The sequence below is a fragment of the Bemisia tabaci genome, chromosome 1, assembly GCF_918797505.1.
Source record: "Bemisia tabaci chromosome 1, PGI_BMITA_v3".
NCBI classification, from domain to species: domain Eukaryota; kingdom Metazoa; phylum Arthropoda; class Insecta; order Hemiptera; family Aleyrodidae; genus Bemisia; species Bemisia tabaci.
The window spans coordinates 19417920-19434051 of NC_092793.1; the positions used below are offsets into that span (position 1 = coordinate 19417920).

General features: G+C 34.6%; 1 protein-coding gene across 1 annotated transcript in view; it reads left to right on the plus strand.

The window, feature by feature from the left end:
- The window catches only part of Snoo (Sno oncogene), a 250063-nt gene extending 238566 nt beyond the window's left edge, over positions 1 to 11497 (plus strand). Inside the window, exon 6 of the mRNA XM_019046954.2 lies at positions 382 to 11497. Coding sequence (XP_018902499.1) covers positions 382 to 627 — 246 coding nt within the window. The 3' untranslated portion in view covers positions 628 to 11497. The remainder of the gene's footprint in view (positions 1 to 381) is intronic.
- Positions 11498 to 16132: the final 4635 nt, after the last annotated feature.

The window sequence follows — 16132 nt, forward strand, 5'->3', positions numbered from 1 at the left end:
TATGAACTTATGAACATGAACCAAGAAATATGGTTACTTGAACCAGATAGTATAGCCTAGCCAGCATAGAACTCTGCAGAATTTTATAGTTTTCCTTGCAGGGCCCTCCTGCACAGAGTCTACGACTTTTTGGGAAAAAATCTACGACCAATTTTGGCAAAAAAAAAAATTACGTGGGTAGGAAGCATTCAATTTTTTCCAAATAGTAAATACATCTGGTAATTGGCAACAATTAGCGGCAATTAGCAAGGAAATGTACAAAAAAATCAGTGTTTAAATTAAAAAGTATGTCCTTTTCTACAAATTAATGTCAGTAGACACTCTATGCTACAAGTATTAACATTTTTTATTTTTTTTTTTTGTACTTTTTTTCTGCCTCAGGCTTTTGAAGCGGATGCTTTTCCAAAAGTAGTTTTAATGGAAGAAAAGAAGGAAAAGCCACCTTCGCCATCGGAGGAGAAAGAAAACCGGTGTAATTCCTCTGAAGTAGTGGAGGAGAATGGAAAAGTTAGTTCACCCGACTCCGACTCAGGGAAGTTGAGGAGTAGTCCGGTCTCTGTCATCACTTCATCTCCTACCCCAGTCACTTCACCTCAAATCCCAATAAAAACGGAGCCCAAGTGGTGATTGTTATCCTCTCGGAGTGAAACTCCAACCTTCGTAGGAGTCTGACTCCTATAAGTCCCATCGTACTCAGGATCGCGTCTCTAGACGTAACCAACTCATCTGTGTCCGTTTCCAGTCATCACTTGGAAACCTCCGCATGTTAGGCTCTTGTTTTTAATGTGCATTCGAGACGAAAAAAAGTTATAAATAAATTATGTGTTGCAGGTATGCATGGATTTATATTTTCGGTCATGATAACAGTTCTGTTGAAAATGTATATCATCATATTTTTCATGCAAGGAATCTGAATTCCACCAGGCGAAGGGAGCATTTGCAGATTACAAGAAATTAGCTGTTATCTTGAATTTTTTTCAAAAGTCTATGGTTTTCTAAATTTTTTTTCATCTGGAATATTTGAAAATGTTTTGAATATCAACTGACAGGTCATATGTACCTATACTCTGATTTTTCCTTTTGTTCCTTTCTTTCAGATAATTCTAAATTCTTTTCTTGCATATTCCTCAGAGAGACAAAAGTAATTAGTCTCACGATCACAGCAATCTTTAATATTTATTAAACCCTGAAGAATGCAATAATTACCAACATTTTCATGTGCCTAGTGCCAGATACGTCTTCTAGCATTTATTAATGACTCACATTAAAAAAATGCCCCTGGGACCTGTAAAATGCTAAAAATTTCAAAAATTAGGTACTCGGCAAATTCATCAGATAATTTTTATCAGTACATTTAACGCAACTGATGTGTCCTTTATTTTTATTTTTACTCAGTTTAGTGTTCAGCATTTAACCAAGCGCTGAGTGTTTAATGTGAAAATAATAATAAGCCTGTTAAAATTGGGTGAGAATTATTTTTATTACGATCCATTAATCTCCTGTTGGCAGTGCAAGAATGAAAGAAAACCTATTTATCAAGATGAAATTAATTCAAGAATCCCTTTTATTGCTCACCTCTTTACTTCCTCGAAAAATATGATCCGAAATATTATATGAATTCATTGTCATTCCAATTTAAGTTAGCTGTAGGTGAGTTAGTAGGTATGTAGCACTTTAAATTTGTATAATACCCTTTTCACAATGCAGTCGCTTCTATAGGTATCAAAAATCTCATCAACATTGTATATGCCCTCTGCAGAGTTGTATGTAATTTAAAGCCACAGAATCAAAATTCGTTAAGTTCAAATTCTGTAGCACAGATTTTATGGGCACTCAAAAATAAGTAGATTGCAGAATAGTGCATGGTTTTTAAGCGTACAGTTTACAATTACAGTTTCAGTCAATAATCAATTGTATTTCAATTTATACCTGATGACAATGCAATAATAAACTTGTAGGTAACTTTAGTCAATCCTCAGCACAAACACTGGCCATACAAAGTCTGTATTTTTAAGAACTGTGATCTGTTGATGTTAGATTTTTTCATTTGAATTTGCTCTTCACAAGAAGAATTCCATGCAAAATTGTAACCTCCTTGTCGCTTGTCGGTAGTTTTGTTGAGAATTGACTTACGTTGCCTTCACCAGGTATGAATAGTATTTGCTACTAACTCGGAACATAGAGCCGACAACTTTGAATTCATTTGGAACACAGGTTATCAAGATGGAAAAAAATCCCATCGCGTTTGTGCCATTTATTGGAGAGACTTGACTGTTTCAAAGTGTAATTCTAATCGTACAATCAAAACCGAACCTGCTCTTAGACCAACAAAAACTCATGTGTAACCACCAATCGCGTTTTTATGCCATATTTCATTGACGTTTTGGTTGAATTCTTTATTTATAACTTCTTTATGATCTCCTCTTTTTTCTCAGTTATCTCTTGTTCTCTTACTCGACCTGCAGTTGTTTGAATCTTCGAATTCAATGTGTTGGTACATATTCTTTCTAGGGGACTTCTTTTAATTTAGATTCTTTCAATTATTTTATAAATGCCAAAGTTAAATTTAGTTATTTGCCCTGAATTCCATATTTTTATTTATTTTTTATCTCATTGACTAATCCTTGTAAATACCTTCATGAATTTTTAGTCCTTTTTTTCAAATTTTGCAATTTTTATCTTTATTGTTTCATTTGAATTATGTTTTGTCTGTTCATTATTGCAATTTTTATCTCTTTGTACTTTAAAAGAGTTTGGAAATTTGTAAGTTTTAAGAGAATGAATGTCGCTAAAAGTTTTTACCTAACTCCTATCTTCACAAAATCATCTCTTGTCGTTGCGAATGGCTAAATCATTTTATAGTTTGCTGACTTCAGCCACTTGGTGAATCCTCGGTATAATGTCCTTTTAATTTTTTTAATTATATATTTATTCATTTTTTTTAATACTCCTACTTGTTCAACAAAGCATGTACTTAACACTTGTACTCCGAGAAGAGCATGAAAGTGTAAAAGAAAACCATGATTGAAAATTATTGACGATAAAAGAAATGAATAGAAATACTTTCTACTCACTAAATTTCTGAAAAGTTGTTCAATGACATTCAGTTATCTCATGCAATGAGGAAGGGGTGATACAGAAAAAATTATAACCAATCTCTCTCTCCTGTATGCGTTAGATTTTTAGACCGAGGAACTTGCTTAAGAAAGACGATTTCAGTGATTTTAAAATTAGCAATGAGTTTGAGATTTTTTTTCCCTGTTTATTCTAGCATTCAGTTTCTTTTAAATATTCGTTTTTGCTTGCACTTTCGATGGTAACTTTTCTGGAGATTGCAACATTAACTTCTAATTTATAAAGAACCTACAATTTCGCTCTATCATCTTATTTCTCTAACGACAATCATAAACTTCAAATTTCCCAACGTTAGCTTTTTCAAGCTGTCTTGTTCTTGAAACGATAGTCGGTATATTAAGCACATAGTGTATAGCTACTAAGTCTTGCAACTAAAAATTCAAATATAATGAAACACTCTAATTTGATGAGGGAAAAGATCTGACATGATTTTTTGAATAGTTAGAGCTCAAAATAATTCTTGACAACTGAATAAAAGACAGCTTCATGCCAAAGTCATGAAAATTGGAATGAATTCATGAAAACTTTCTGATTGATCAGAGATGATTCTTCCCTCTGCCTCAAAAAATGTGATCTCTTCTTTTTTCATTGAGAAATTAATCAAACAAATTCTTAAAACCTCAATCATCTAGTGTTCATTAGAATTTTAACATCATAGTTATGCTTCATCATGCCTTTTTATACATAGTCCAAACCTTCATGTTTGTGTCATCATTAGCATTCAATAATGGAGCCATTTTTTTTTTTTTTTAAATTTTCAAATTTTAGGTAAAGTGTCTATGTGTAAATCTCAGAATGTAAAGTTGAATGGAAAGTCTTCGTTTTAAAAGTCTTTTGAAAGCTCTTGAATGCATCTCTTAGGAGGTATAGTTTGTTCTAGGTGTCCACGCGTAAATAAGATCAATCGAATAACATTGATTCAAAACTTTGGGCTGCTGAAAAATCCTTTTTTTACGTTGCTTGAAATTGCATCATGTGTAATGCTGTTAAATGTTGATACTGCATCACGTATTTCTTGCTAATTTAAGTGCACCCTGATCTAGACAACCCACCATTCTATTATATTCAAGCCGAGTAAGGCTGATTGATTTGCATGCTGCCTGCATTTAAAAGATAATTGAAAAAGAAATGAAGAGAAACAAGTATGTCATTTCCTTTCATAACTTTTTTCTAATGACGCGGTTAACGGCTCTCGACAATATCGTATTTGTAACGTTTTAAAAAGTCAATGTTCTAATGAAAGCTTCTAATTTCCAATGAACATGATGATACGAAAAAAAAAAAAAAAAAAAAAAAAATGAGATTTCCTCACATTTCTGTCAGTAATATCAAGCTCTAAAACAAGGATGTACTGTGCAATGATAGACAAAGAAGAAGAAGAAGAAAAAGAAAAATAGCGATCTACCCTTCCAAGCAAAAGTCTCTCGAATAAAATAAATAATGTGATCTTTAGAGAACCCTTGATGATAATCTAGTTTCATTATTAAATGAAGAACTAAAATAGGCCGATTCCATTAAGTATTCTCAGGCAGCATAAGAAAAAGTAGACAAATGTGAAAATGAAATTAAATGGAGTAGAATTTAGTTTCAAACACTTTCTACTTAATTTTCATTTTTCTTTTCCTTTTTTTCATGTTAAATTTTATATACGAATTAATTTTAAGGCGCATCCTTGATTAACTACAATTTTTTCACTTCTTTCATATTTTTCTTCTTTCCCCCCCCCCCCTTTTTTAAGAAATAAAAAATGAAAAAAATAATGAATGTAGAACTGTATTTACATATTGTGAGCAATAATATCAAATTACTGGTCACAGCTGAGCCAATCTGCTGTTGGGAGTGTGTTTAATTAGTGAGCAATGCCTGTTGAGTTTTCTCTCATTTTTTGTATTTCAGAGTATCTCTCTCTTTCTCTCTCTGTCCCTCTCCTTCTATCTTTCAGAATTGCTTAGTTTTCATTTTGTAATTTAGAAAGAAAACAAAATGATAGCTTTGATTTCTTTCAGTGTTCAATTTTTATCTCAAATTAAGCCAGTGATTCTCAAATTTTAACTTCCGGTGCTCTTACCAATCCTCCCAAAAGTAGGTAAGATAAATGGGAATTGCAATTATTATTATCATGTTCAATATGTACTTTACAGAAAAATGCTTAAATTTGTTGCATTAAGTAATTAAACTCCAACATTACTTCAGGTGGAAGTCTTAGAAAGTTAGTCATTCATCAGAGATAATTATTTGTATTCAAATCTAATACTAGCAGTCACCTAAAATTTTACTGTGTATTCTAAAAAGTCAATATCCTAAAAAAAAAAAAAGTATTGTATTGTAAAGTAAAGTAAAGTCTTGATCAGTAATTTATATTACAAGTTTGATCAACTTTGGCGGGAAAAATTATCTTGCACCCTTAAATTGTAACTACTTTTTTATGCAAAATTTCAGCTAGATAAAACACTTTTGATGTATAAGGCAATGAAAGAATGCTTCCTCAAAAAAGGAAATTGTCATCAGCTTCTTCTTTTTTTAATTTAAAATCTAGGAAATTTTCAAATATTCTATTGTTATAATGAATACTCATGAACTTTGCAATCGCTGATGTCTGTATGAGAGGAGAGGATATTGAGCTAGCAAGGAGGGCACTGATCAGTCGTCACAGATGGTGTTCCGCCATGTGACTGAAGATTTCAGTTCATTCAGCTGAACGCCAACATTATTCAGATCAAAGAAAATTTACTTTATTAAAAGCCTGCCAAGTTTGAGGTTGTATAGAATGTTCAAAAAGTGAGAGATTTCATTTTATAACTGGCCAGAGCTCATGTTAAGAACTCGCAAAACAATAAAGCCTCTAAGGTTTAATTAGAAGTATTGGATTTACGAACTTGTTCCTCTGAAGAGCTTACTTTTCAAAATAGAAGAAATCGACCTCCATTTTGCAGTTTCAAATTGAAACTTGGGTGGGAAAGAGCCCTGTTAGTGGTTTGTCCTTTTCTCAGGCTATGTGGATTTATATCAGATGAAACACAAGACAAATATTATTACACGAGATGAGACAAAATTTTAGCTCAAGGATACTTATGATTCTCAAGATGATGATCTTATGAATCTCTTATGATTCTCGGGATGAGACGAGTTTGTAATCTTTACAGAGGGACCTTGCTGAAAAATAAAATTATGCAGGATCTAGTACAGCATGATTAACACCAGGACGCAGGATGTAGGAAAAAACAATGGGATTTAAAACTGGGAGAGCAACGTTGTAGGTAGAGTAGATTTACTGGTAGTTCTCTTGCATTCCTTCCTCGTTTTTCAGAAATGTTTTTTTGCTGAATCTAACACTTAGCTGAGAGTTTTTTGGTGTCCAATACTTTAATTTTACATGGCATTTGATTCTCATCCACATAATTGGTAAAAGGGCAGATAAAAGTCACCTTTTAACTGGGCTCTTGTAATAATTGATTGTGTTATAAACACGAAAATTGTTTTTAGGTATCTGTTCTAATATTACACCGTGTCATATTTGTAGCCATTTTGTAAATAAATTGTATTAACCCTCCTAAAAATATTTAAATTGGATATTTCTGTCAATGTGAATAATAGACTTACCTTTAAATGTAGGGATCACCTTTACCATCGTATGTGTTTGTGTATGTTCAAAATGTCTGCGACATCAATTGTTTTTGGACTGTTTTTTGTAAAAATCTGTATTTAGTTTAAATTTTTTGTGGATGTAGGTATCCATGAAGAATATTTTTTTGTGTTTAAACAGCGCATTAAGAAAAAAAATGAAGCTTTATTTATACTTCTGAACAAAATTGAAACTTATCCAAAAAAATTGATAATTAAGATTTATTAGAAACACCAGACAATAATTATTTGCGAAATTGCGTTATTTTAATACACTATTGAAGCCCTGAAAAATTTCTCACATTGAGAAGGCGAATGTTGGCGAATTTTGGCGTGCAGTATATCCGATGTTTGCAGTTATACCTACTACATGTAATATTTGACTACTCCATTAAGAATCATTTTCTGGAATTACTATAACGATAGTGGCATCTAAAAAAAATTGCTTTTGAGTTTTTAGCAGTTATTTATAAACCTACTATCTAACTTGATGACCGATTTATCATCAATTTGATGTAAAATCGAAAATTATCAGAAGACAATCCAAAATCAATTTTTTCGCTTTTAATCTAATGTTTCATGATGCAATGGGTTGCAGAGCAGATGATTTTGTATTCTCAGATTTAGCTAACCATATTGTTGACTTCTCATCATCCTTATCATGCTTCAACTGTAGACACTGTTAATTACTTACGTTCTCTGTAAAGAATTTGTACTTGTTTTATGGAGCCATTGAAAAAATGTTCAACTGCTTCAATGCTTATTTGTCAGGAAGTGCAGTATTAAAGAAGATCCATCCGACTTATGCAATATATTCTTGTCAATTAAGGCTTACCCATCAAAAAACTGTCTGCCTTAAACTGCACGTGTTCTCATCACTGACCTGCCTTTTTTGTGAGCGCCTTTAATAAAATCTTGATTATGCTGATTATTACCTAAAAATTTGAAGATGCAGCTGTAAATGTAAATTACTAAAATTGCACTCATGACAGTAATAACATCGGATTTTCTACCGAGCTACAATCACTGTCTTTAGTCTTTTTCCATCTCTTAATTCCTTTGAGCCTTGCATGTAAAAATCTCAGATGACCCTTATAAACTTCATTGTACATCGGTTATTTTTACATCTGGAGCTTCTTGTGCATATATAAACACATACTCTCATTAAATGCATGTTCATTAGAGTAGTCTCTTTTTTTACCGTGACTCATTTCATGATTATATATGTTTTCTTTCCCACATTTTGTCAGCGATCTCATGTACAAAGCTTTTACATCCTCTTTCTTTTATCTCTATTATTATTTGTTTTTTTCATTGGTGCTAATTTATAACTGTTGTAATATATGCACACAGGCATGTGTTGGCGTTTCATTTTTCAACTGTCTGCTTGTAGCACCCTGCACTTGCAGATTTCATGGATGAAGTATTTAAGTAACCTCATCTTGTATTTTTCAAGTGAACTTAAAAGGTACCTATTATTTTCAGTCTTCTCAAACGTTTTCATGCAGTTCTCAATTCTATTCTGGAGAATCAGTCTTTTTGCTTCTTTTTCCCAACAGTTACACACAGTTCACTGTTTCACACTACAAAATAAATAAATTGATCAATAAGTGAGGCTGAATAACAGACGCAAACATGTTCTAGTCTTGTCCAAGAAGCATCTACCTGGATACCTAGTTTACATTTTTAAAATTGGTAATCCATTGACCGCATGTCGGATCATTTTTGCATCAAGACTTTCGTTCTCAGCATGAAAACTTTTGAGGAGCTTTAAATTTTAACATTATTTTGTACTAAGATTGTAAACCAACTGAGTTAAATCAGTTTGGTCGAAATAATTGAGGACACCGCACCAAGAACAGCCTATAGGCGTTTAGGTCGTTATTACGCCCATCTGCTTTTCGGATTCTACGTACCCCGGACTATGCTGTGGTAGCGATAGAATATAGATAGGTAACGGCTCGAGGTCGAAAAACCTTTTTTTCCCGAGTTAAGTCAGACCTCTGGATCGATGGGTGCAAGAACGACCTATAAACTGGCCCATAAACTTAAGGGCCTATATGGTGCTAGTCACCCCTTTCTTTACTCACTATCGATATTCTTTCATTTTGCGTTAATCATGCGTGATTAAAATGATTTATACTTCATATTGCCACCAAAATGACTGTTGGGCGTAATAATGACCTATAAACCGCTTTTTTAAATTAAATACATTAGAGTGTAAACCCAAAATGTATCGCAAAATCTACCCGGCATCCTTCAATAGAAGGGTTAGGTCACCCAAAAACACCAAAACAGGGTACCTGCATAGAAAAGTCTGCGCAGTACATCAAAAACAAAACTTTAAATACGTTTTTCTCAAAACGCGGTTTCCAATTATAGGCTGTTCTTGATGCGGTGTCCTCAATTGATCTTGCATAAGATATCAACAGTTTCTCTTAAAAATTTGACCCAGTCTGTCCCTTTATTTTACAAAAGAAAAGATTTTAAATATGCTATTAAAAATGTAATTGAACTTATTCTTTTTTTATGTCAAATTATTGTGACTACTTGTTATCTTTTAGAAGTTTTCAGAGAAAAAATTGCAGTCAAGTACTTAAAAAAATCAATGGACCAAAATTGAGAGTGAAAAATCCTCTCTTCTTTGGCACTGGAAAATTCTGTAAAATTTTCACCTAGCACCCAAACATTTTGGTCTTACTTGATAGCAGGAAAGAAGTCCATAATTTGTGAGAAGAGTGGCTGAAGCTCACATTCATTTGCTTTTCGAGGTATTGAAGTGGTCTCAATCTCAGAAACACTAGCAGTAGTAAAATCAATATTTTACTTTTTTTGTACACAATTTTTCTTTTTTTATTATTTAAGATCAAAGCACAGTGTTGATGTTCCTGATAATAAAAAAATTGAAGTTTTCAAGCGCCACTGCTGTTAGAATATCCCAAATTTTAGAAAGTCACTAGTATCTGCTTTAAAGAACTTAGTGGCTTTCCTCAGCTTAAAAATACAACTACAGCAATGCTTGAGTATCAGAGAACTCCGCAAAAAACCTTCTTTGTGTTAAGTTAGTGTTCAAGATCACATCACTTGTTCTTATCGATAATTTTGTCTTGTTTCACTTGTCAAATTATTTCCTTGAAAAACAAAGGAGTAAGAGGAATTGGAAAACAAATCTTTCAAGGTTTGCTCCTACTCTCTTCTTCCTCCAGAAACTTACTTCAGATGACAGGTACTGCAAATGTCATTTGTTATGAAAGCTGTAAATAATTATTGTACATTGAACATTTTCTAGATAGCTGTATTTACTGTAGATTTGAATGTAGAGATTAAACTTTTTGATCGTGAGTCATATCTGTAACTTAATTTGTTAAGGTCTCTCGGAGTTGTTATTGATGTTACTGTTATCAACAAAACAATTTCAGCCAGGTTCTCATGCGATGGATTCTCATAACTCACATTCAGAATCAAATTTATTTTCAACCTGTCTCATCATTGATTGTCTTTTAGCACTTCCCCCGTCAAAAAAATTTAAAATAGTTATGTTCGTACTATTTAATTTTTTATCTTTTTATTATTTCTTTTTTTTTTTTTTTTATCAAGAAAGTTTTTAAGATGAACTTCCTGGAAAAATGCTGTATGGTAGCACAGGATCTCCAAGTCCAATTTTATTGAAATCCTCGGTTTTATTTTGGTTAAAAAATTAGGAAAAACCCGGTGTTAGTTTTTATTTTAGGCTTAAATAAACTAAGGAAACTTCAAGAAACTTGTTCTATCTCATTTAAACCGCTAAATGGACATTTTGCATGACTGGAGAACTTCTCAAAGTTGTTGAATTTCCAAGAATTTTAAGATTTTTGAGTTGTAGGTGAGTACTACACTGATCATAGACTAACAATAAACAATCAGACTTTCAGGCAATTGATACTGCAAGTAAAATTTTTTTAGATGGATTTAATTTTTTTTCCTGTTTTTAAAAATCTGTCATTGTAAGTTTTTCATATGAAGCATGCATGGATAAATTCCTTCAGAGTTTACTTGCATCTTAAGAAATGTGTTAAAAACACATTCAGATGTTTTACTTTCATAAAAGTAAAGTCCCTTACAACTACAAGCAGTTCATCTCTCTCTCTTTTACATTAAATATTGCCTGAGTCTATTTTATGAAATAGAAAAATTATGGTAATTGACAAAAGGCAGGTAAATGAACAGCAATTGTAGCACCTGAGCATGAGAAACTGTAATGTCAACTTGTCAAATATTTCATAAACTTATTATGATATTCAAACCTGGTTGAAATTCTTTTGTGGTTATTCTTGTTATTGTATTCTTGTTCTTGGTGATGTACTTCAAGAGAGTAACTGAACTATAATTATAATATAATTACTTTCAAGTACAAAATTTAGATATTATTGTTGGGTACCTTTATTTTCTAATTCTTAGGTAGCTATAGTGAAAAACCTCTGTTTCATTTTATTTTTATTTATTTATCTTTTATTTATTTTGTTTATTTATTTTTTTAATCAATAGCTAAGTTATTTTGTTAATATGTATTTTATTAAAATCTCTTGAACAATGTCTTTGTAAAAAAAAAAAAAATTAAAAGAAAATATAGTTTCTTTATGAATAAAGAAATGAGAACTGTTCAATTTTTTCTTTCTTTTTCAAATTGCAAATATTGTACCTGATTTGCTTTTAAATAATTTGTTGATTTCGCTCAAAAATATACAGTTTTATGCACTTTCAAGCTGTCTGTTCATTACCATGTTAATCATGTTTACTCTGCAATTGGTTCACCAAACTATTGAACATAATTAAGTGTCCTTCATAGGTCAAAGTCAAGCATGGCAACAAAAAAAAATGAAAAAATTCTCAACTAGAAATTATTACTGGTAATCTATCAGCTGCATAGCATTTAAGCGAGTTCTCACTGGTTGTTTTAAAAATTCCGAATGAAAAATGTGTAACTTCCAATCCGAAGTGGGGGAAACTACAGTGAAGTGCTTCATGAGAACATACCCGGCGAAACGAGAATTGGCCACCGGGCTGAAAAATGTGTGTTTGCACCGCATTTTGCTTTGAAAAACTACACAAGTCTGTGTAACAAGTTTTTGGGGGAATATAATGGTTGATTTTGATGCAATTTTTACCAAAAAATTTTAGTGCTAAGTTCGAGAATGGCATCTTTTTTTTCTCTGGACCCACCTTTTTCCTGGAAAATCAAGATTTTGCTCCGACACGTTTTTCCAAGGAAAATTTTATTTTTCCGAAAAATAGGTACATGCAAGAGATAAACCAAGGTAATATTTGGACTCAGCATCCAAGATACACACAAAAACTTGCATCTCATGTCTTATCAACATACAGGGTGATCCAGACCACCCGTCCACTATCTTTTTCTCGAAAACTGCGGAGAATTGAGCTTCGGGACAAGAACTTTCATGGGGTAAATCGACCCCAAAGAATCGAATGAAAATATTTTCAGCCCCCCAAAATGGCCCCTAGGGGGGTTTTGGGGGAGCCCCCCCCCCCGTTTCTCGCAATTTTCAAACAGGAAGGGTATATTTTGACTCTGGATTCGGAATCTACGGTAAAAAATAAGAACATTTTGTTCTTTGCACTTTTTCCCTAAACCCCCATTTTTTGGAGTTATGGGGCATTTTTGGGACAATTTTCAATTCGACGCTATAAGCGGCCAAATCATCCAAATTTCAAAATCTAAAAATCTCCTGAGAGGAGAGGTCAATACCTTTTTATTGATGTGCCACATGACCCCTGTTGCTCCAAAATTTTGGGGGCCACGACCCCCCAAACATTTTGGGGCTTTGGAGGGCCGTAAGTCGAAAATGTCAAAAGGCAAGGGTATGTTTTGACTTCAGATTTGGATTCTACGCGAAAAGTTACGTAGAATTGATATGAGGCATGGCCTCAGGAATCCCTGACTTTTCCAGGTTTTCCAGGCCAAAATGAAAATTTTTCCTGGCCTTTTTCCGTGGAAAGAACTCAAATAATTTGCCCTAAAAGAGACAGCGCGCGCATTTTTCGGTTTTTGTAAAAACTCCTCTATTTTCATCAATTTTTGATTTGGTTCAGCTTTTTTTTTATAAGAACCAGGCTAGGATAATATCATAACACAAATGAAATCACAAAAAAACTTAAAATGTGTTGGAAAAAAAAATTGGCGAAATATAAACGCCTTCTTAAACGATACATGCATTGGTGAAAGCAAATGATTTTTCAATTTGTTTTATTTACTCATAGTAGTATTGGATTTGAAAAATAAATTCCATCATGATGTTGCTGCTATGCTAAGGAAAAGAGCACTGAACAGATTCTTTTAAAAAATAATCCAACCTGCAGTCTTCGTTCTGCAGACTATTAAGAATTATTCTTAAAAAAAAACTGAGAAATGCATATATATTTTTTTAAATGAGCGTATTGTCCAGGGAAAAAAGGCAGAGTTACAAAAAAATAACTTCTACCTTAGCATGCAGACATAGTTCTCAGCTAAGCGCAAGATATCCTAGTGAGTGTACTTGAAACTTTTACATTGAAGATTGAGGGTTACCCGATCGAAGAGGATAGGCGTAGCTAGGTCATTTTGCTAGGGGGGGCCTGGCCTCCCTTCACCGGGGGGTCTGGGGGGTATGGAATACCCCCAGCTTAGGGGGGACTTCCGGGGGCCTCCCCCGGAAAATTTTTGAAATTTTAACTCTACTTGAGCGCATCTCGAGGCACTTGTGCCGCTAATCTTCCTTCAATTTCTGCCTAAAAATCACCCAGTTTTATGCATTTTAAGGTTCCGGAAATTTTTTGAAATTTTAACTCTACTTGAGCGCATCTAGAGGCACTTGTGGCGCTAATCTTCCTTCAATTTCTGCCTAAAAATCACCCAGTTTTTTTACATTTTAAGGTTAAAATACTTTGAAATTGTTGCATTCAACAGGTTTTCTATTTATAGGCATCCTCTCACGGGCCACGGCGACAGAGACTTACCGTCGAAGAAGGTCTTTTTGCAACATCCAGAATTACTGGGGGGGGGGCAGATGATACTATTTCCAATTCTAGGGGGGGCCAGGCCCCCCCTGCCCCCCCTTCCTACGCCTTTGTTGAAGAGGAGTGAAGAGGAGTGGCTAGCTCCTGCGATCTCTTTTTTCATTAGACGCAACCGGTCGCACAAGATGCCACCATCATTATGGCTGCCCTGCAGGGGAGCCACCGAACACTTCCGAGTAGTTCCGATTCGTTCCGAATGCCGATAAAGAGGATGAGTTGGCGGAAAATTCAAAATAAAACGAAGGAATTGCAATTGCAATTTTAATTCTTTTATTTTTATTTGTTTACTTATTAAAGTTTTTTTCTCAGTACTTGAAAAAATTCCAGACTTTTGGAGCAAATTCCCTGACTTTTCCATGTTTTCCAGGCCCTTTTTTTTTCCCTGACTTTTCCAGGTTTTCCAGATCGCTGGGAACCCTGAATTTATGCCGTGAGCCCTGTAATGCGCATACACTTAGGTGTATGGGCTCATGTCTTAATGCACATAGTTCGGTTTGGTAGAAATACGTTCATTTTGTCATTCCCTGGCGAATCCTAATTTTTCCCTGTCTTAGACAGCGGACCGCAGTCTTCAATAATCGGCCGTTTCAATCAATAGGATCGCTATATTTTTTCTTAGTCTTTTTTATCTTTAACTTTGTCGATCAATTGCAATGATCAGGCCATTGCCAGTCATATTTCAATAAAAAATCGAATTCCTTGATCAATTTTCCAACCTTGAAACGAGCTTACGTCCCTCCATCAAAGGATCGACGAATCAAGACATTATCACGCATCAAATCGTCGCTCCTCCGACGAAAAGACACATCTCAATTTCCACGTGAGCTTTATTTTCCTTACAAATCCATGCTTCCAGGACTCATGCGGAAATTGTTATACGCCCATACGTCAAAGGAGCGACGAAATGACGGTCGACGTCTATGACGATCTGGCAAGGCGGGAGCTCAGGATGCTGCGTACGAGATGAGGATGAGATGAGTGGCGATAGGTGAAAGCATCTCTTCATCGAGGCGGTCATGGCATCGTGCATTCGAGGATTCGTGTCGGCGCAATTGCCCTTTCGAGGAAATGCATCTTGATTGAGACGCATCGGATGCTCGGGTCCGAGAGGATTTCACAAAGCACAATCCAGGCAACATGACAATAAGACATTGAATCCAAGTCCTAGTGTCTAATTCTGTCGTGCTAAGGGAGAACGTCGTAAGAGCCTTCAGACGCTGCCAAGTTTCTTCTGATAAAAACCGGATTGGGTCAGTTCTGCCGTAATAAGGAAAAACGCCGTATGAACATTCGAGAGTTGTCAAATTTCCTCTCAGAAAATAGTTATTTTTTAAGAAAGGTATGAATCTATCTCCTTGAAATTTTCAGGAACCGCAGGTGGAGTTGAGAACAAAACTATCGGAAAAATCGGAAGGAAAATCTTTACAAATTTTCCAGAAAACTGGTGATTTGCCGTAAGAAATTTGGCAACGCATGTTCATACGGCGTTCTTCCTAAGCACGGCAGAGTTGCGATGGTCACAGAATCGTGTTTCGATGCTTGATTCTTGTATATCAGCTAAAAATAATACCATCCAAACTCTCTACGTTCAATATTAGCCGAGATATCGCCTTTTAAAATGCCGGATTTTGACGTCATCCACCGCGGTGGTGACGCCCTTGGTTTCTTCCACCTCGCTTTTATCAGTCAGTGATGCACTGGTTACTCAGCGTGATACTTGGATGAAAGCGAGGTGAAAAAACCAAGGGTGTCACCACCGCGATGGATGACATCAAAAACCTGTCTTTTCAAAGGGCGATATCTCTGTTAATATTGAACGTAGAAAGTTGCTGTTTGGACGGATCTTATTATTTTTAGCTGACCCACAAGAATTCAAGCATAAAACCACGATTTTGTGACCAACGCAACTGAACCATTTACCGAGAAAATTGTGAATATTTTCCCCCGAAATTTTCAGACGATTTTGCACGCAATTTAATGTAAATATCCGAAATTTTAAAGGAAAAATATGCATAAATGTCGTAAAAAATACATGCTTTATCAAGGGAAACTTGGCAACTCTCGAATTTTCGTGCAGCGTTCTTCCTTCGCACGGCAGAATTCAAGCCGAGTCGATTACAATCAAGAAATGCCTTGAAGGAGGAGTGGATTCTAGATTTTTCCTATGTGATTTATGTTGTTTTTGAGTCATTTAAACACTTGAATTCATATGTGATGCACCCGTGGCAAGGGTTCGTGACGACCCACACCTACGCAAAAGAGGGAGGCACGCTTGTAATGAAAAGATTTTTCGGGGGGGGGGGGGTGTGGAGGTAAGTGACATCTA